At 31.4% G+C, this 20,360-nt stretch overlaps 2 protein-coding genes and 1 long non-coding RNA gene across 8 annotated transcripts; 2 read left to right on the forward strand and 1 right to left on the reverse strand.

Annotated features, from left to right (window-relative positions):
• The first annotated feature begins 642 nt into the window (after positions 1 to 642).
• On the forward strand, positions 643 to 1,780 carry LOC105148565 (uncharacterized). 4 transcript variants are annotated; one of them, XM_087416899.1, is made up of 5 exons: positions 643 to 751; positions 946 to 979; positions 1,116 to 1,330; positions 1,403 to 1,549; positions 1,626 to 1,780. In XM_087416899.1, the coding sequence occupies exons 3-5, from the start codon at positions 1,118 to 1,120 to the stop codon at positions 1,731 to 1,733; spliced, it is 468 nt and encodes a 155-aa protein (XP_087273025.1). In that variant the 5' UTR covers positions 643 to 751; positions 946 to 979; positions 1,116 to 1,117; the 3' UTR covers positions 1,734 to 1,780. The 4 variants fall into 4 exon arrangements, with proteins under 4 accessions (XP_087273025.1, XP_087273022.1, XP_087273023.1 ...); XM_087416896.1 differs by having other exon boundaries at positions 646 to 751; positions 1,101 to 1,330; XM_087416897.1 differs by lacking the exon at positions 643 to 751 and having other exon boundaries at positions 758 to 979; positions 1,101 to 1,330.
• A 295-nt stretch (positions 1,781 to 2,075) lies between these two features.
• On the reverse strand, positions 2,076 to 4,489 carry LOC105148563 (uncharacterized). The gene is made up of 3 exons (XR_846459.2): positions 4,349 to 4,489; positions 3,832 to 4,171; positions 2,076 to 3,765 (listed from the first exon to the last, which is right to left on the reverse strand). It is a non-coding gene; the product is annotated as an uncharacterized LOC105148563 (long non-coding RNA).
• A 24-nt stretch (positions 4,490 to 4,513) lies between these two features.
• Positions 4,514 to 15,964, forward strand: Pdzd8 (PDZ domain containing 8). 3 transcript variants are annotated; one of them, XM_011060355.2, is made up of 10 exons: positions 4,515 to 4,780; positions 5,152 to 5,889; positions 5,981 to 6,173; positions 6,479 to 6,741; positions 6,891 to 7,956; positions 8,456 to 8,718; positions 9,233 to 9,442; positions 11,753 to 11,902; positions 13,031 to 13,213; positions 13,448 to 15,964. In XM_011060355.2, exons 2-10 carry the CDS (start codon positions 5,494 to 5,496, stop codon positions 13,646 to 13,648), a joined length of 2,925 nt encoding a protein of 974 aa, XP_011058657.1. In that variant the 5' UTR covers positions 4,515 to 4,780; positions 5,152 to 5,493; the 3' UTR covers positions 13,649 to 15,964. The 3 variants fall into 3 exon arrangements, with proteins under 3 accessions (XP_011058659.1, XP_011058657.1, XP_011058658.1); XM_011060356.2 differs by having other exon boundaries at positions 4,515 to 4,751; XM_011060357.2 differs by lacking the exon at positions 11,753 to 11,902 and having other exon boundaries at positions 4,514 to 4,780.
• The last annotated feature ends 4,396 nt before the right edge of the window (positions 15,965 to 20,360 follow it).

Below are 20,360 nucleotides of genomic sequence, written 5' to 3' on the forward strand. Positions count from 1 at the left end.
GTTAAGACTTTAGACCGGGTTCACATCTTGAAAACGGAAAAACGGAAAGCAGAAAAGCGGAAGCCAATCAGAACTCGCTAAAAGACAGAAGCAAATAAGCGAATGTACTGTTTACTACTGTAGACTTCCGCTTTTCCGCTTTTCTGTCAAGGTATGAACCTGGCCTTAAACACAACAGGCAACAGGGAATAACGAGTCGTCCAATCAGAGCTCTGATGATAAGTTCCATCCCAGTGTATTATATCCCAGAGTTCTGATTGGACAGCTTGTTATTCTCTGTGCCTTTTGCCTGTGCCTATTGTGTTTAAGCCTTTATTCTTATTTGAGAAGCGTCTGCATGAAAAAACAGCCTTATATTCTACTGAACGCAACCAATGGCTGCGTTCAGCAGAATGTTTATTTTGCAACTGTTGGAAGTTTTTTTCGCTTATGTTCTGCTGAATGCAGCCAATGTATTCATTCACTCAACTGAGTTCGTGAACGCAGCCTATGAAATTGTACCTATACGCGTCGTCGGGTGCATACATGTATACGATGTATTCTGTACTGCTTTGTAGACTATATAACTGTATTAAAAATGGTTGGGTGTGCAGCCCCATTTTGTAATAATTCAGTAGCTAAAGGCTACATAATGAAAACATTTCCTCGAAATGCCGAACGTCGTGCTTTGTGGGCAAAAAATGTTAGTGAAAGATGTTGGGGAAATGGTGTAAAAAATTGGATGCCCACAACAAATTCCTTTCTTTGCGAGGTTAAATGATATGTGCAAATTTATTATTAAAAAATTAATAAAATGTGTTTCATTAAAAATACAGTTATTATAAACTTTTTTTTCATTCTTATATGTATGTAATTAGTACACTAATTATGTGCACGTCTCAAATATTAATTTAGTAATTCAAAGATATTAAAATTATTAAGGCTTAAAATTTTTTAAATATTCAGGATTATGATATCTTGGCAATGTGTCAAGATTAAGGTAATTAGCCCTAAATGATTTTACCAAATTATTTCAATAATTCTTTAGCTTTCTTTTATTTATTTTCTTCGTAACAAAATAATTAAATAAATTAATCTTTTTTTTTTATTGTACACATAAGTACATTTTGCATTAGATATGTGGGAATCAAGAACTGATGTACGAAAATTGAAATCAAATGCATATCCTACAATATTTGGATATTTAAAAAAAAAACCAATGGAAAATAATATTAAACAAGTATTAACAGAAAATAATCAAGCAAATAATAAGACAGCTTCTAATGAATCATATCTACCTCTCGACATTCAATTAAATGAATCTATTGCTATTCAAAAGCAGGAATGTCAGGTTAATAAAATAATAAAACTTCCAAAAAGATAACATTTAGATACATTTAAGGTTGTAAAACAAATTTTTTAGGTGATTAATGATGTATCTAAATGTAATACCTCAGCAATATATTCAGCTTCATGTACAACTAAATTTACTGAATCAAATCAAATGTTATCTATCGATAACATTCAATTGAAACAATCCATTAGTGATATTGAAAAACAAGAATGTCAGGTAAGATTGAAATAATAACATTTACTAAAAGATAACATACTTGAATATATTTAAAATTCTGAAATACATTTTATAGGTGATTGATGATACATTTGAGATTAATACATCAATGATATGTCCAGCTTTATGTTTAGATAAATGTAATGAAAGAGTAGATCGATGTAAAAAAATTAGAAGATGTTAACCGAAAACTACGACGCAACATAATTAAAATGCGAAAAGAAATGAAAATTTTAAAGAACACTATATACATTTCGGAAAATAAATCTAGCAATAAGTATAAAAAAGCTTTACAGTCAGTTTTTACTGATTGTCAAATTAAAGCTTTGTTTACAAAAAAACGTTGCGTTAGAATGTGGTCAAATGATATAATTCAACGTGCTTTACAATTAAAATTTGTATGCAGAAATAATGAATATAAAGAACTTATTCGTCAGGGATATCCACTTCCAAATATACGAACATTACAGCGAAGATTAGAAAATTTTCAATTTCAATCAAGAATATCCGAACAAATGTTACAATTTCAAAAAAATGAAGAAACCATATTATAAAAATGAGACTGATTTAATGTGGGTTAATATTTGACGAAACATTCATTATATCAAAGTAATCTTATAACCTTCAACTGGATCACGAATAACATAGTCCTAATGATACAGGTGATGCTATGTATGCATGCATGCCACACGATTTTTATGCTTGTGGTGTTTGCAATAGTTGGAAGCAGATGGTGGGGTACCATTTTACAAGCAATAAATTTAATAGTAAAGTATTAAAAGAAATAATTTTTCAGATTGTAAATAAAATCAAGGAAATCGGTTATCATGTACTTTATTACAAGTAATATGATGCGAGTCGATATTTAAATATTATAGCCGATCTACCACATATTTAAAAAAATTTCAAACAAACTTTAATTAATAACGAAATAATAAGAATTTCTAAAAATATTGTAAATAAATATAATTACCTGAATACCTTCAAACAAAGTAAAATTGAAATGAAATTAATTTTAACGAATTAATAAGTATTCAAAATAATTGTGAATTGTTATTAACGCCTAAAGTTAAGCATAAATGATATCTGTTCCAATAATTTTAATAAAATGAAAGTCAATAAGGGGAAAAATGTATTTTGTAATGATGTAAATAAATAAAGCTTTTTGAACTATTAGCGGATGAAAATAAAAATCCGGAATATATTACTGTTGTTCATAAAAATTGTTTCGAAATTTTACTCCCATGACCTCAAGGTGTTAGGCCTTGCCTATAATAGAAAAAAATAAGGAATTAGAAATAAAGAATAAACGATTTCAACTTATATTCAAAAACTGTGTATTTCAATGTATCCGATTTCTGATAGGTTAAAATCGTATAACCTTTATTCCTAATTCCTTATTTCTTCTATTGTGCGCAAAGACTTAAGCCCTAGACATAATGCGAAAAAAGTGATAGCGACCCTGCAAACGAGAATTGAAATAAATTGAAATGGATTCAGATTTTCAGAAATATTGATTTACGAATATTAAAATGAATGCTTTTCAATCTAAGAATAATATTAGCTTTTTCTGTGCACAAAGCACACATACATTGTGAATACTGTTCAATTCAAAATTTTGAATAGGAAATGCATTTTTCAATACAATTGCATCCAATTGAATCTAATTGAATCCAATTAAATCCAAACCAATTCGCTATTTAAAATACGCATTCAGATAGAAAAAAATTTCAATCAATTTTAATCCATTCTCGTTTGCTAGGGATGGAAATAACACGATTTCAATCCATCAGAAATCAGATACATTGGAATATACAGTTTCTGATAAGTTGAAATCGTGTTATTTCTATCACTATCGCTATTCCTTCGCAATGTATCTGAGGCTTTACAGTGTAGAAAAAAAAATGAAAATACAAATATAACTCTAATATGCCGATATTCGTAGATCTTATATTCAAGACCGTAAGTATAATATATAGTCTTAAGAAGTCACGAATCAATCAGATAGCCGCATTGGCATCTTAAAATACATCTTAAGACATTATATTTGAAACAGTTTTAAAATAAAAACGGATTATGAATCCCATGTCCCATGTTCAGCGTTTCACAGTTGGTAGCTTTCTCCTTATGAACAGTCCATAGACAGAGAGGCCAGAGATTTAGAAGAGATATCCCCAACTGCACACACCATGTTATCCCTTCTATCATGGTTGTATCTAAAATGAAAACCAATCTTATCGATCGAAAAAAAAAACACGAAAATTTTAATATATTTATTTTACCAATTCATTCCTTTATTTCAAGTTTTTACACGATAACCGTAATTATGCAGATTGTCAATTTTCATAGACTAATCGAAGCATCAAAACATTTTCGATACACTTAATTTTATCTCGACTTCAATGTTGTTTTCTTCGACTATAATTTTAAATTAAAATCTCGTTGGGGCAGAGGGGAGTTCTTCACTTTTTTCGAATTTAGTTTCGATTTTAATTTAAAAAATTAGAAATCTCTCTCTCTCTCTCTCTCTCTCTTTCTCTCGCTCGGTGAAACTTTAAATCGTTCGCAACGGTTCAACGACATCTCATTAATTAAGAAATTCAGGAAATGACTTGGAATTTACTGGAACGAAAATAAAAGTTGTAAAATGAATGTAAAAAGAAAATAACAGAAGCGTAAACGAAGTTTCTGAAAGCAAAAATTGAGGCAATGAAATGTAAAAGAGATATTTATGTTTTTTTATGTTTCATTGTTTCAATTTCACTTTCTTTACGCTATTCTATTACGTTCTCCTCTTACATTCCGATTTTTATACATATTAATTTTTAATTTCATTAAAAAATTATCGAATTGTTGATTGTGCAGTTATTCAACTCGGGGTGCGAATATGGCTGCCGGAGGATCGATAGGGATGCATGAGACATTGAATTCGTCCCACTGCACAGTGACTCCTCGCGATTGCTGTCCGTGAACATCACCGTTTTCCTGGATATGCTGGGATATGCGGCGCAGTGACGCGAAAACTCATTCCCTGTGCGCGCGCGCGCGCGCATCGTTCAGCTGATTCACGGTCGACGAGTGAAAGTGCTCCGAATACCTGTCGAGTCGTGAAGATCACGGAGTCTGGACCGTGTGCAGCGCGATGCGTCGGACGCGAGGTGCTGATATTCGGCCGTACCAAAAGTTCCTAATGCAACTTTAGGTAGTAACAATACGATACAAAAATCAGAGGTCAATTTCTCTTAAAATAATTAGAGTCTTCTTCCTCCTTCCCTTTCTCTTGTATATTTTACTTACTGCTAATGTAATAATGAAAACAAATTGTGTACAACTTTTTCTTTCAATTAGAATAGTAATACAGAATTTTTCCTGAGATAGTAGTGAAAGTAAATTTCTATTCTAATTGCAATTGATACAATTAAAAAAATATTTTTTATAATATTATAGTTAATAAAAAATGAAAAATGAATTTTTTTGAAAAATTTTAATAATAATTATAAATTTTTCTACATATATGACAATTAATTATATGGCTGCAATGTTTAAATCCTCCACTTTTAATTATTAAATATATATTTTAATCTTCATAATTCTTCCTACAGCCTGTTTTTTTTTTGGAACTCGTCAACACTCATGGAAGAGGGACTGAATTTTCAACAATTGTGGCTCTAATATGCATATTTGGAACTCTTCCTCTTGTCATATGCATGTAGTGTGATAATAAGTAATAGTATGTGTAATATCTCTTATTGTTAATACTCATCTGAAAAGAATTGTTTCTTTAACAACTCCGCCTTCAGCATAAACATTGGGAACTTTCCTTCACATATGCATAATACAACATTACTTATGCAATAATCTACATCTGGACCACATTGTATTATATGTTGCATTAATTAATACTCAAAGAAGAGAGACTGCATCATCAACAGCTGTGATTTAATATGGACAGTTTGCAACTGGTTCTCGTGGTCATTTTTACATTTGTTTGCGGTGTAATATGTACCTTGGCGTTGCAGTTTTATTTGTTCAAGAAGTATTTGGAATCAGGACCTCAGGCTGCTCCGCCACAGAGACAGCTGCAGCATGGCAAGACGCAATTACCTAAAGAACTGGTGGAACAAATGCAGGAGGAACGGGCAAACTCCAATAACAGTATGGCCCGACAGGCGATGTCTCAAGGTAATGAGAACTTGGCTATAAACCTTACGCTGCAATTCCTCTTCAACGAGCTGCGAAATGCCGAGCGAGTGCGCCTGTGGCTTTATAGGAAATTAAATAATGAATTCAAGGAACTTCTAACGCAGTCGACCACCGCCAAGTTGTTAGACAGTGTGAAAGTGAGAATTAGCTAAAACAATTTTGAAATGATATGACAAAAAGCAATTGTTGTAAGCCTTTGTGTAATAAATTTTCTGTAACTGTTTGCAGTTAAGAGACTTGAACCTTGGCACGCAATTTCCGACGATAAAGGGTTTGGAAGTTGCTAATTCAAAAATCGATGCCGACACAGGTTTGCTGGAGTCTCTGGACTTGGCCTTAGATTTACATTACTCAGGAAATTTTCAATTGTCTATAGATGTTAAGATGTTGCTCGGTAAAACAGCCTATATGGCGCTGCAAGGTATTATGTATATATATATATATATATGATAAAAAAAAGAATTATCATATTGGGTTGGGGGGAGAAAGTTTTTTCGTATTTTTTAAATTATATTCGAGTTAAGTAAAGGAGCATTCTGACTTTGACTTTATGATGTTCGTATCGCAATTAAAAAAACAAGCTGAAACTTTCTCGCTCTAGTGAATGATATAATTGTAATAAAAATTTCGCAACAAATGAAAAACTTTTGCATAAAAATACGAAGAAACTTTCTCTCTCCAACTCAATATTATAACGTTCTTTTTATACATTATAAATTTTTATAGTAAAGCGTATCAGTGGTAAAGCTAGGCTACAGTTTACTCGCGTACCGTACACGCACTGGTCATTGAGCTTTTATTCTGATCCGATCTTGGAGTTGGAAGTACAATCACAGTTTCAAGGTCGTCAGTTACAGCCACAGATAATTTCAATCATTACCAGTCAGATTAGGAGGGCAGTGAAGCGGAAGCATACTCTACCTCGTTATAAGATGCGTTACAAACCGTTTTTCCGAAGATTGAACGACGAGGCCGTGGATCTCTCAGAAGTATAATACTTCCTCCCTTTAAATTTATTCATAGCTTTAAATAATTCACTCATACATTTGCTAAAATTTCAATACAAGAAGTAAAGATTAGCTTTTATAATTTTTGTTTTGTTTATATTTTCATATAATATCTTAATCTATATTTCCAGGTTGCAAGTACTCAGCTCACTCCAGGATATTTGGAGGTCACACTATTGGAGATTAGCAGACTAAATCTCGCACCTATCGTTCTCAATAACGGCGAAGACGTATCGCAGATAGAAGTCTATTGCACCATGAGCATAGATTCCACTCCATGGATTTACTTAACGCAGTATAATGGGGTTCCGTATATGGTCCTAGACTTAATCATCAGTAAAACGGGCTCCCAGCAGTTGGGTGTAGTGTTCAAGCAGGAAATTGTATCAGAGATCGGCCAAATGTGTGTACTAGTTGAGACTATAGTATCCGGCAGTCCTGCGGCGATCGCCGAAATGAGAAAGGGCGATATTTTGGTAGCGGTGGACGGCAAAAAGGTGTCGAACATGAACCAAGTGGCGAAATTTGTCAAGTCTGCTGTACAGCGACGTTTCATTATCAGGGTAGAAAGACGGTATTCGAAGGCAGATTCAAGCGAAAGAGGACAGAAAACAGATAATGAGAGAATGCTTTTCGCAGAAAGAAAGACTTCGAAGAGTGATTCAGTGGGCAAGCTAGACAGCCCGAGTGTAGAAGATGCCGGGAAGATGAAATTTGAAACACAAATCAAGTTCTCTGATCTACGAGATTCTGACACTGATCTCACGGACACCCGGTCAGAAACCAAGCTATTCAAGAGAAGAAAGAGCAGCATTCAGATAGAAGAAATCGCCCAGACACCGGATACTACGCCGTCTCGACGAATCTCAACGATCTCCACATCATCGGCGTCATCCAGCAATGTTCAATTTTATCTTCCGGACGATAGTAGCACAAACAATATTACTGATCTGTATCACAACACGAAAGAAAAATCGTATGCCTCTCTGATTACCTTTGAGGAGACCAAAAGCTTCCGGATCGATTCTGAATTGCAATACTTAAATGTAGGTGTATGGGGTCGTGTGAAGGGCGGTGAAACACCACCGAAATTGCTAGGCTACATAAATGCACCTGTAAAATTAATCCTGTCGCAATGTTGCACTTCCACGACTGGACATTACTTAAAATGTCATGCTTTGTTGCCTCCAGATAGTGGTAGGTTTCAAAAATTATTATCTTTTCTTTTTTAATTTTAGTTATAACAACTACAAATATATATTATACAAGATGTTCTGTAAGTTTTTGCCAAGCGCTTTTGTGTAGATAGAGCGAACTAAACTGAGTCGAAAAGTCCTCTACCATTTTATTGTACAATTTTTGCAATTGGTTAACAAGATATTAATTACTAAAAGTCGCTGAATATTGGTTTTTAATAATTTTTTACTCAAATACTACTTTATAGAAAAACAGCGAGAGACAAAATTGTTTATTTTCTTTATTCTATCTATACAAAAGCACTTGGCAGAAACTTACGGGACACCCAGTATAGTTATATATAAACAATAGTTTTGTCTGATAAATCTTCTCAAGTGAACTCGAAATAATAAAAGAATAAATATTTCTTTTGCATTGAAATTCTGGTAAATTTCGTCAATTCTAAAGAGAATTAATTAGAAACAAGTTTAAAGAATTAATTTTGGAATTTCTTTTAAAGCTTCTTTAGCAACATCATACGTAAGACTGCAGGGTTATTCGGGATTCGATCCAACACTCTGTTACGGCGATATCCTGCTATCATATGTATGGGAATCTTGTCAACCAAGCGATCTCATAGTCAACGATATTGGAAAGAAAGAAAACGCAGAAACTGCCAAAATTCAACCGATTCCAAGCGAAGAAATCACTGATAGAAAGATACACGATTTCATTAGGACGCATTTCCACAGAGCAACACACTGCGATTTTTGCACGAAAAAGGTAAGTATGGCATGATAAATAAATAATTTATTTAATAATTCAAATTGTTTTGATGAACATCAATAAAATTATCAATTAATTAACTGAAAAAAAAATAGTCAATTTTAATAAATATTTGATTCAGTACTGCTAATTAAGTATTTACTTACAGTAAATAAATAGTTGTTCAATAAAAAGAATGATTGTTAAATCAAATTAATGATTCTTGTACCAAATAAATATATCTTTATATTTATTAAATATTTAAGTGGTAGATTTATTAGAATTGAAACTATATATTTTTCTAAGTGTATGTACATATCTTTTTTTTAATTAATGTTTGTGGTATCCAGGATAGAGAGAGGGCAGGAGGGGGGAGAGGAGGAGGGAGGAAGAGAGAGAGAGAGAGAGAGAGAGAGAGAGAACTTAAAAAAGTAGAACTATTTTTATTTTATTAAAATTTTACTAAAATTTTATTTTATTTTATTTCTTTATTTTATTTACTTAATGATTATCCAGATTGTTTCCTGTGCAGATTTGGTTAAAGGATGCAGTACAGTGTCGAGACTGCGGCATGGTATGTCACAAAAAGTGCGAGGCACGTTGTCAGGCGTCTGGCACCTGCGGTGCGGAAAGTCTAGCAACCTTGGCTCTGGAGGCGGACGAGATCGTTGTCGGCGAACCAAACGTTGGGGATATCTCTAGCCCGGAGATCTCTCTGACTGAATGCGAAGATAACGTACAGGTACTCAAGACATAGAACCTTAGGGCATTTTGCTATCCGCGAGCGTAATCACTTTGTATTGCGTTATATGATGCTTCCTATACGAGACAGCAGATTCGGACCGAAAGAAAAAAGACACTTATAATCTTCACTATTGGCATTTAGAAAATTCCAATTTATTTATATTTAAGAGAAACTCTTATCTTGATAGTAATTTTTAATATTAATTTTTTAATATTAAGTTAAAAACGATATAGTATTTTGCTTTCTAGTCCGATGCTGTGAATCTTATAACTAAATAATTAATACTAGTAATATTATTTTGTATGATTGTATTATAATTTATACACTGCAATGTTTCTTTACGTTTACACAAATAAGGAGCAGATTTCCAAAATGCATTTTGTCCAAATTACGTTTTTTGAGTTAGAAGCGGCATAGCAGGGTTGGTAAAAAATATGTTTTAAACGTGTTTTAAACAATTTAAAACATGCTTAATTGATGTTTTTAATATGTTTGAAATATGTTTTTTTTTTATAGTACTGTTTAAAGCATATTTGAAGCATTAAAAACATATTTAAGAAAAAACACAATATTTATATAATAAATATTTTATTCCTTAAAAAAAAAAACATTAGTCTTTACCAACCCTGCGACATAATGTTCAATGTTGAAAGACTCATATTTTAAATTATTCTACGATGTTCTGGAAACATTTTTTTATCATCAATTTATATGCTGAAAAAAGTCTAGACATTCGAAGTATATTGCAATATGTCCTTTAATTAGATACAAACAAAATACATTTGTTTAATATTATTAGAAATAGTTTAGTAATTTTGTTTAACATTTTACATTTTATTGATTGGCAAATTGTTATTTTCTGTAAGGCGCGTAGTTTCCTTGTAGCTTTCTTCTTCGTTTTCCAAAAATTATAAGTTTTGGACAAAACGCGTTGAAAATCTTCTCCTCAAATATGCAATTTACATTAACATCACGTACGTTGAATCAACTATATTATAGAAGTGCTCCATGATTTATTTATTCATTTTTTAGAAATCATATTTTACATTCCGCATATTATAATTTGGATATTGCCTAATATTCATATCTATCAATGTAAATATTTAAAAATAACATAAAAATATTATATGATATATTATATAAAATATTTTTATGTTATGTATTATATAGATATAGATAATATATAATATATAAAAAGTATAACTAATATTATATGATATTTAAAAGTGATGTCTATAATATTTATAATATTTATTATTTAAAAGTATTTTTAAATGTAGCAATAATAGACTTTGTTTTGCATTTTGAACATGTTCAGTTTTATCCAACTGTTTTTATTTATTTATAATGCTTTTTTATTGAGTTATATTAAAAGGATTGATTTCTATGTGATATTAATTTTATTGATATCATTCTGAGTACACACTGATCATGTGGACAGATCAAATAATTATCATTATTACATATCGATGAAATATTAAAGCGTTTAATGACATGTCACATGGTTAAGGGACTGTACAATTTTCGAAAACTCACGTGTGTCTTCAAATGCATTTATCTTGATATTTTGTATATATAGCAGAGATTGTTAAGCGTGACTTGCATTTTGTTGTTGGCAATAAAATGAACTGAACATATGCACGGGGAGGTGAAGGTTCTTTGTAAAGCTTGCACCTTGACCTTGCCTTTGTTCTCAATGAACTACATACGAATAGCATAAGTATGTTTAATTTTCTTTCTCATATGAGATCAATAGTGTTTTTAATTTCATCAATTTTCAAATTTTTAAAAATTATTAATAAAGCATATATTCTATTAGGTGTTGGAATTAATTCGTAGCGTTTTACAAGTGATGGGAAGTACTTTCATTAATGTATTTTTTAATGCTCATGTGAAATAAATAACATTCTTTCATTAAAAACGCTACGAATTAATTCCAACACCTAATATATATGTGATATTTGTGAGTAGTCTGCAAAAGAAAATATTTTAAAATTATTCTAAATAAATATTTTTGTAACTTTTTAACGCAGATTTCTATGACGTGGATATTCAGCATTCAAATTTATTTATATTTTATTTCAGTCTAATATGTCTTAGAATTTAGATAGCGATAAATTGGCAAGTATAAAGCATTTTAAAATTTCATAAATTGTATACTTTTTTGGTAAAACGACGTACACTTTACAACGAAAATAGCGCGAAAATTAATTTTGCACTTTTGATTTATTATTTTACGAATAGCTTGTTAATCGTAAATGGTGAAAAGGTATTAATCTATTTGAAATTCATTGATCGATTAATTAGGGCGCAAGTATGATGGCCGTGAAGGCTAGTATAGCTAACACTCTATTGGGCCTGAAGAAGGCTGGAAGTACCAGTTGCTTGGCCCCACCGGCTTCCGGTATTGGTCTGGCATCTCGAAGTCTCCCCCCAAGTCCCTGTGCATCCCGCAAGGTAGAATAATAACACACATTTGTTCGTTCGAAGCGGAGAAGGTGCTCAATTTAAAAAAATTTTTATCTGACGAAATGTTTAACATTTATTAGCATTGCAATGCTAATAAACAGAGGATATAATGGAAAAATTTAAGACAATAACATTACAATTCGAATATAATTATAAATAATTATATTTTATAAATCATTATATTATTTTTAATTGAAAGATTATGTTAAAAATATATTGAAACATCATGTTTTTTAATTAAATTAAAAATGAATGTTTTTTTGTCTATATTCCGTATTTTTTGTCTTTTATTTTTTAAATTGCATTAAATTTTAAATGGCCAAGACAATGTAATTTCAGTAAAACATTTTTTCTCCTTGCATATGCAACTTTCCATTTTACTATATAGTTTTTTGTCTGAGAGTTGCATCAAACCTTCTCCGCTTCACCTTCTTCCATGTTTTTTTTCAAATCTAAAACCAAAAAAGAAAAAAGAATATGCTCTTTGGAAAATTTTTCATATCTTATAGTTCTCTGCTTGTGTGTTTATTCGCTTTAATCATTCCTTCATCAATCATGCCTTACAATCGCCATCCAAGATGAACTTGCTAATTCTCACATAAGATGCAAGATAAAGTGATTAATAACTGTGCAATAACACAGATGATTAATAACTAACGATAAACGAGAAATAGAATTTGAGGCAATTTTGATCCAATTAATCATTAATTTTTTTATAGATCATTTATTTATGAATATCTGAATTCTTTGAATTTCTTCTATTTACAATTAGTAAATGGTTACTATCATCTACAGACTATTATTTCTATTACAAGAGAGATGTAATATTTATCACTTGCTCGAAACTGCTGCAAGTTTTCTCATTGACGAGGATTTTCAACAACACCATGAACGCTGATCACAACACTGATTGCATTGCAATTGCACTTAACACTGGAGGCAAGCTTCTACACGGTGATCATATAGATATAGGATGATCAATGCGACTCACACGTATGATCGGTTCGACTGCTTGATTATGTTTCACTTTCCGAATCGGCATAACATCGAACGAGGATGCACCTTTTAGAGAGCGCGTCGCATTAATCAATTTGATGAAATTGTTGAAACGTTTAGAATTCATTGGCTGGAGGTCTGGGAATAAGTCCTGACCTCTTGGAGGGTGCTGAGCCAAGTGTTGCAGCTCCACTTATGGCTGGCGACCTAGACGATGGTCTTATGTCGAGGGCCAGGGATACCGGCAAATTCTTGTATAAATACTTGGAGCCGCAGGAGCGCGTCGAGAAAATCAACACCATGGTATGTGATATAAGTTTTTTTACACAAGTTATTTCGAAGTTAAAGGTAATTCGAGAGATTTATCTACGGCTCTAGAAATTCATGGACTATAAAATAAAGAGTCTTCCTGATCAAAGGTTTAAAAAGCCTTAAATATTGAATCACCATGATTTTGATAATGATAAGATTTCTTGCATAGTCAATATAAAAATTTAACTGTAGGAATCTGTTAAATAAGTATATCTTTTTTTGTAGATGGGAAAATTGAAGAACGCGCTAGATGCTGAAACTACCTCAAGATTAGAACTGTCCCAGAACGGAGACGCGGACAGCATGAAACTGATCGCGCAGAGCGACCTGCGAGTACAGGCACTAAGCGTGCTGTTGTTGCACTACTGCGCCGGCTTACAACACGCGCAGGAGGCGGTGGACCGACCACAAAGCAAGGAATCTTAACACATTCAATTAATATGAGAGCTTTAAGAAAAAAGCGCATTTTTTCCCATTTCTTTATAAAACAAGTGAACATAGAAAATGTAGCGATATTTTATAATGAAATAATATAATTTGTTTTCGCTATTTATTTCATAATAAGCAACGACTGGGTAACTAACACTGGGACACTAACACTATGTTATATCAATTTTATGATATTGATATTGCCGTTTTTAATATAAATTGATTATAATGTTAAAATTGTAATGTTATCAGACTGTATAAAATGCACAGAAATATTTATATTCACAGATAATAAGGAGCAAGTATCTAACAGTATTTATATTAACATTCCATTGGTGCAGATATCAGAATCACAATCTTGTAATTACTTTTTCTTGTTTCTACTTGTATAATATTTACTGTATAATATTTTAGAAAACGTTACTTATGTAGCATTATTATAACGTTACATAACGATACATTTTAACGTTGATGTAACTTTATAAGTATTATACTATATTATAATATTACAGAGAGGAAGGGGGAAAGAGAGAGAGAGAGAGAGAGAGAGAGAGAGAGTGTGTATGTGTGTGTGCGCGCGCGCGCGTGTGTGTTTGTTCGTTTTTTTTGAAGCATAGCTGTTTCAAAATCTATTCTACATTAGTCAATTGATTGAACTTTAACACAATTTACAATGAGTGCCGAAAAGACAGAGATGATAAAATGCAATTATTAATTAATTCAAATTTTTTAGTCCTATATATGATAACAAATCTTTAAACAAATATTTGACAATTACATTCTTGTTTCAAAATCTTTTAAAATATTTTTTTAAAGAAATTTTATATTATTTTTTTTTATCTTGCTTAATTTACAAAACTTAATATTAATAATTGCAAACGATTACGTAATTATATATTTGCACTGTACACCAATTGAATTTGATTTGCACTATAGGACCAATTGAAATTCTATGTGTGTTCATTATGCACATAAATAATACATTCGTAATTACGCACGCAGATAATACAATTTTTTGTATTATCTAATTCTAAGGGCTTCTAATAATTTTATCGATTTATGTGTTATAATTTGCATGATATACATAGTTGGATAATACTCAGAGATTGGATATTATATTTACTAAGAGAAAACACCAAACTCGTTAAAATTAGTATTAATAGATTGTTATAATAATAATTATTGCAATGTACATAGGAACGTGCGTGTGTATTCACACAACAAGAGAGTGCTCTTGCTTGTGAAACGATGCACGTTAGTTAAAGCTTTACATAAAAAAAAAAAGACAGTGCGATTTTCCAAATGCCTAAAATACATTTTATCTGATAACTATTTTATGCGATATATTAGGTTCGGGAATCTAATGTGTGATGAACATATTATTATATTGCGAATTTATAAGACTATTTATAGATTGAGATTACGATGATCTGTCGCGATCGTAAGTGATGATCTATACCGGACAGTTGTTGAATATGGTGCACAATCGTGCATTTTGCGCCAAAATACGTGTGATAAGAAAATGTCTTACACATTTTTAATAACATTTTCAAACTTTTTCGTCTCTTTTAACAAAACCAATTTGCGATCTTAATCGTTAAAAAAATATTTGACAGAAGGAATTTTAATATCTACATTGCTTTCTACATCTTTTAAATTACAGTACATTTTACTGTTTTACGATCTTTATTAAATAATTCACAAATTATAATCATAGAAAGAAAATGAGAGCAAATGCCATGACGTTTTTCAGTATCTTACTTACGAATCGCAGATGGTGCCAAATAATTTAAATTTTAACACAGAACATATCTATCAATTGAAACGATTATACTGAATCATTAAACAACTATATTATATATTCGTATGTTAAAAATGAAAGAAAGGATATAATACTGAGAAAAAACTGGAAGTAAACGAGTGGCGTTATATTTAGCATTAGATATGGTTTTGCGATTCCGATCTCTACGTAAAAAGTACATTGATTGAGCTAGATAATGGCAATTGGATGATTACGTGTAACGCTAAATGCGCTGAATGAATACAGATCTTTGACTGTTGAATCTATAATCAAAGAATTTTACCGCTTTGGCCTATAAATTGATATTGATATGATAACCAATTAAGAAACTGCAAAAATTTTGACTGTATTTAACTTAATTATTGACAGTGCATTTAATAGTATACGAGCAGCTTCGTATTAGCGAAATCCATCCATAAGCATTTTTGTGTGGCTGTAATTTAAGGTGTTGCGCGATTGCAAACCAATGTATTATCGCTCATTGTTATATATAAAGTGGAACATAAAAGCGATTACAGATTGTTAATTATTGTAAATCTCTCTATTTATAATACGCCCTAGTATATGTACCTTTTATCTACAATCTATTGATATTTGAGTATGCAATTGCATGATTTATAAACTATTCAATTTCTAACTAGAATTCTCATTTAAGAATTAATTGCAAATCGTATACCAATGTTATTATTTAAAATTTAGAATTTATTGTGCGTCTTTTCTATCTATTTTTCAAGTTATATTTTGCGAATTGAAATTTATTTATAAATTGAATAGTATTCTTCATAAAAATCTGAGAAGCGCGAGTACTAAAACGAAATACTATGAAGTAGTGACGGAAATTCATTGTATCAAATTCCATGCATCTAATGAACATGTTGCTCTCGTCGCAGACTGTAGCACTTTGTTTGCGCGAGAAAGGCTTTCATATCTTTACTTTTTGATTCATCCTTGTATAAAAGCACACGTGCTACAAAAGAGCCTGGTGCAGATGAAGAGATACACAGAAGTCGCAATAAAAGTCACCGAGGCAGGATGGACCGCGTCGTCGAATCGTGTTGTTCGCGTCGGGGAAATTCCACGATGAAAAATAGACATTCGCGAAAATCGAGGTCGCGTGAACGCACGTCACGAACGCGAACGACATTTCTGTTGCAATCTCTCGCGCTAAAGATGTATTAAATCTTTCATGATTATAACTAGTTTTATATTAGTCATATCTTGTACTCATTTATATGCCTTGTACTCATTTCTTAAGTTTTAAGAAGAGGATTTGTTTAATTTTTGTTCGCAATATTTATGTATATATATATGTGTGTGTGTGTGTGTGTGTGTGTGTGTGTGTGTGTTGATTTGATTAATTTTTATAAGAAACCCGAAATTGCAACAAAGATTCAATCTGCACGATTAGATGTTAATTTTAATGAAAATGAAGAAAATACACGATAGAAATAAGGGAAAACAAGGGAGTCATGTGCTTGTTGTACCCCGACCGTGTTTGTGAAATCATGGTCGCTGTCGTAGACGATTTTCCAGTAAGTACCAAAAACTGAAGACGCAGTAGAGAGAACATGCGACTGCGTGTTATAAAGAACAGACGGACGTCAGCGGCGACGATGCCACAGGGCCAATGTACGCTGGTTGGCAAGGGTACGAGCCGAGGTGTCTTCCCCCGACGTTTTCCCCGTTTCTTCTCCGTTGAAGAAGGAAAAAGACAAGAACGGAAGCCAGCCAGCCCACGTAGAAATTACTTTAAAGATACTCGCTTTCTTCTGTGCGTACATCTATCACCATGCCGATATAAATGCTGAGAAGTCAATTATAATCTGAAATACTATAATACAATAAAAAAACCTGAACATTAATCTAAAATATCTAAATGATTGAAGAATGTCTAACTTAAAAATATCAAAATATGTAATTGAAGAATATGAAATTTAAATATTCAAAAGTTTCATATCTCAAACAACACAAGAAAGTCAAATTAATAACATATTGATCGAATCGTGACAAAATAAATGACATAAATTCGATCAATAATCGGTCAAATTGATATTATTTTGATTTTCTTGCTGTCTTTGAGCTTCTAAAAATTTAAAGACTCAGGAATCTAAGAATTTTGAGATATGTCAAAATTAATATTTGCATTTCTTGTAGATAGAAAAAAAATTACAATTATCTTTATATAAATATCTTTAAATATCTTTAAACAAATATTTATGCCAAAATATTTAAAAAAAAAGATGAAAGATCTAGAAATGTAAAAAAGATTGAAAATTATATCAAAAAATTCAAGAATAATGTACTGATCGAGTCATCACAGATCGGATTCTCGATTCCTCGTACGATCTGGCTCGTCATTTCATATCCTACATCGCATGAAGAGGAAAACGATGAAAGAGAAGTCATGGGGGATTTTGGTCTGCGGCTGTCTATTTCCGTCGACAAGATGTACACGCAGTATCCTCTGGCTGCTGGCCAAGCATACCGCGGAACTGTATAAACATTTTGTCCCTGTTGAGCACTGAGCTTCACAATGAATGGAGAGCAAAGTCCTCTAATGCGGAGGAAGAAGAAGCACTCGAGTTGGATTGCAGACAGTGGTGAAATTCATTTTATCAGCGTGCCGTTGTTTTTCGTCTTCTTTAAGAAATATATGAGACTTCAATTACAAATAAAACATTTAAATAAGAATTAGCGAAACGCAAAAGAGAAATAAAACAACACTATTCTATTATTCTATTATTTTCTAACAAGCTAAATAATACATCGCTGATGATTGACAAAAAATAAAAATATACTTGTAAAATCAATCTATTTTCCAAAAAAATAAGAAAAAAAATAGTTCTTTGATGAATTCATGAAAAACATCTAACAGTAGTCGATTTCTAGCTTTCTCGTCATTTTGGCCAAAATTAAACGTGACTACATATTCGTGTCGCGATTACATTTTTGGCAATTTCACAAATTCCTCTGGACATTCGCACGATAATTTACTATTAAAGCGAAATAGTGACGTACATCTCTGCTACAATTTCCTAAATATTGAATTGCGCATAGTAAACTGGGTATAGCACGTGGTAAAAGCAATAAACATTTATTGCACCGTTTAAATTATATTTGCAAACCAGGTTCACTTTTGCGAACTAATAATATCAATTAATATTTTAATTTTAAGTATTATATCTTGCACCTTTAATAAATTATTTATAGAATAAATTTTAGGATAAATGAGGTAAAATAGTATGCTATGAGTACTATTAGTGTAGATAATGATATCCGAAATGGCGCAGTGGGCAATTTGCCCCGATGCAACACAGTTTACATAATATTATCGACCTTCATTTCGCACATTAATTGAGTGAATAATTTTGCGTATATATGCAGATAACCGTTTGCACGAAAGCTTTGTATTTCTTCAAGTATTTAATACATAAACTCAGAGTATCCGAAGACATTATGGATATGGATTACGCATTCTCTGATCTTAGCTTTTATACTCTATTAGAAAGAATTGAATATTTTCAATTCTAAGAGAGAGAGAGAGAGAGGGAGGAGGGAGAGAGCGCATCTCTCTTTAATTTGATATTTTAGAAAGCGAAAAACGATATGCTTCAACCTCACTCTTTCTAAACTGATAGTGACTGATAAATAATGCACAGTCTGTTCTTATAACATCTGTGTTAACATATTTTTTTTATGTCTTCCATTTATATTTTTTAAAAATTATATATGCATTATATATATATATATATATATATTTTAATATTTAATATATTTAAATAATAATTAAGCATAATATTTTTATGTAATGAACAGAAATACTTTAAAAATATTTTTTGTGATATGAAAAATTGTGATATGAAAAACTTTTTTCAGAATAAGTAATAAAGTGGTTTACGACAAAAAGAGGCTAATCTTGTTTGGGAATTTCTTTGTTCGGAAAACTGCGCAGTCAAAAAGCTCAATGCGCGTCAACACTGACATTGAAGCTTTTTCGTGTCGATGTGTAATCTTCATTTCTTCTTCAACAATACCTACTTTGTCAATTTGTGATTGTGATACTGTGAAATATATGAGTCATATTCTGTGTAACAAAACTAAAACTGAATGAAGTTGACTTATTAAATTTCAATTTTTAAGATAGAGAGAGAGAGACAGAGAGAGAGAGAGAGAGAGAACATAGATTTTTTAAATTCTTTTATATTATAATATAATCTCAATAATTAACATAAAATCGAAATTATAATTAATTAGTTCGTACAATTTTAAAATTAAAGAATTTTTAAAAAGAAAATTTTTCGAGAAGATTTTAAGAAGTTTATATATTGAAATTAGTTTTGACAAATTAGAACTTGACAATTTGTTTATAATTTTATTGTCGAAGCTTCTTTTTGAAGAAACTTGTTTTTTAAAAAAGTGCAAAATATGATTTTAATGCAAAAGTTTTAATAGTAAAGATCTAAAGAAAAATGATCTCAAGAAAATTCTAAAAATATTTTAATGATAGAAAAGAAGCAAAATATAATTTTAATAAATATTTTAATGATAGAGAGAGAAAGAGAGAGAGAGAGAGAGAGAGAGAGAGAGAGAGAGAGAGAGAGAGAAAAGAAGCAAAAACTAATCTCGATCAGTACAATTTTAATGGAAAACATTTAATTTAACAAGTTGCACAATCTTAAAATAATAGTTTTGCTAATCGATAATTTTTTTTTGAATGTCAAAACAAAAGAGACTTGCAGAGATTTTGAAGAAACCCTGAAACAGCAGGAACCTTGAATAAACGTGATTCTAACACGGAATTCCCGAATTTGACAGCTTGCATGTCGCGCAGTGTATCTGACTGCGTTTGTTTTCAAACAAAGAGAGGGAGAGTGAATGTACACACACATACAAAGTAGTCAGCTGTTT

The sequence above is a fragment of the Acromyrmex echinatior genome, chromosome 2 (assembly GCF_024713525.1).
Source record: "Acromyrmex echinatior isolate Ae372 chromosome 2, ASM2471352v2, whole genome shotgun sequence".
In the NCBI taxonomy this organism is placed as follows: domain Eukaryota; kingdom Metazoa; phylum Arthropoda; class Insecta; order Hymenoptera; family Formicidae; genus Acromyrmex; species Acromyrmex echinatior.

What these genes read in the sequence shown, in the direction of transcription:
- LOC105148565 (XM_087416899.1), top strand. Translation starts at nt 1,118, where the DNA reads ATGTGGGAATCAAGAACTGATGTACGAAAATTGAAATCAAATGCATAT. An exon ending in TTCAAAAGCAGGAATGTCAG is followed by an intron (nt 1,331 to 1,402) that starts GTTAATAAAATA and finishes CAAATTTTTTAG; the next exon opens with GTGATTAATGATGTATCTAA. An exon ending in TTGAAAAACAAGAATGTCAG is followed by an intron (nt 1,550 to 1,625) that starts GTAAGATTGAAA and finishes TACATTTTATAG; the next exon opens with GTGATTGATGATACATTTGA.
- Pdzd8 (XM_011060355.2), top strand. Translation starts at nt 5,494, where the DNA reads ATGGACAGTTTGCAACTGGTTCTCGTGGTCATTTTTACATTTGTTTGC. An exon ending in AGCCTATATGGCGCTGCAAG is followed by an intron (nt 6,174 to 6,478) that starts GTATTATGTATA and finishes AAATTTTTATAG; the next exon opens with TAAAGCGTATCAGTGGTAAA. An exon ending in GTCCCTGTGCATCCCGCAAG is followed by an intron (nt 11,903 to 13,030) that starts GTAGAATAATAA and finishes TGAAACGTTTAG; the next exon opens with AATTCATTGGCTGGAGGTCT.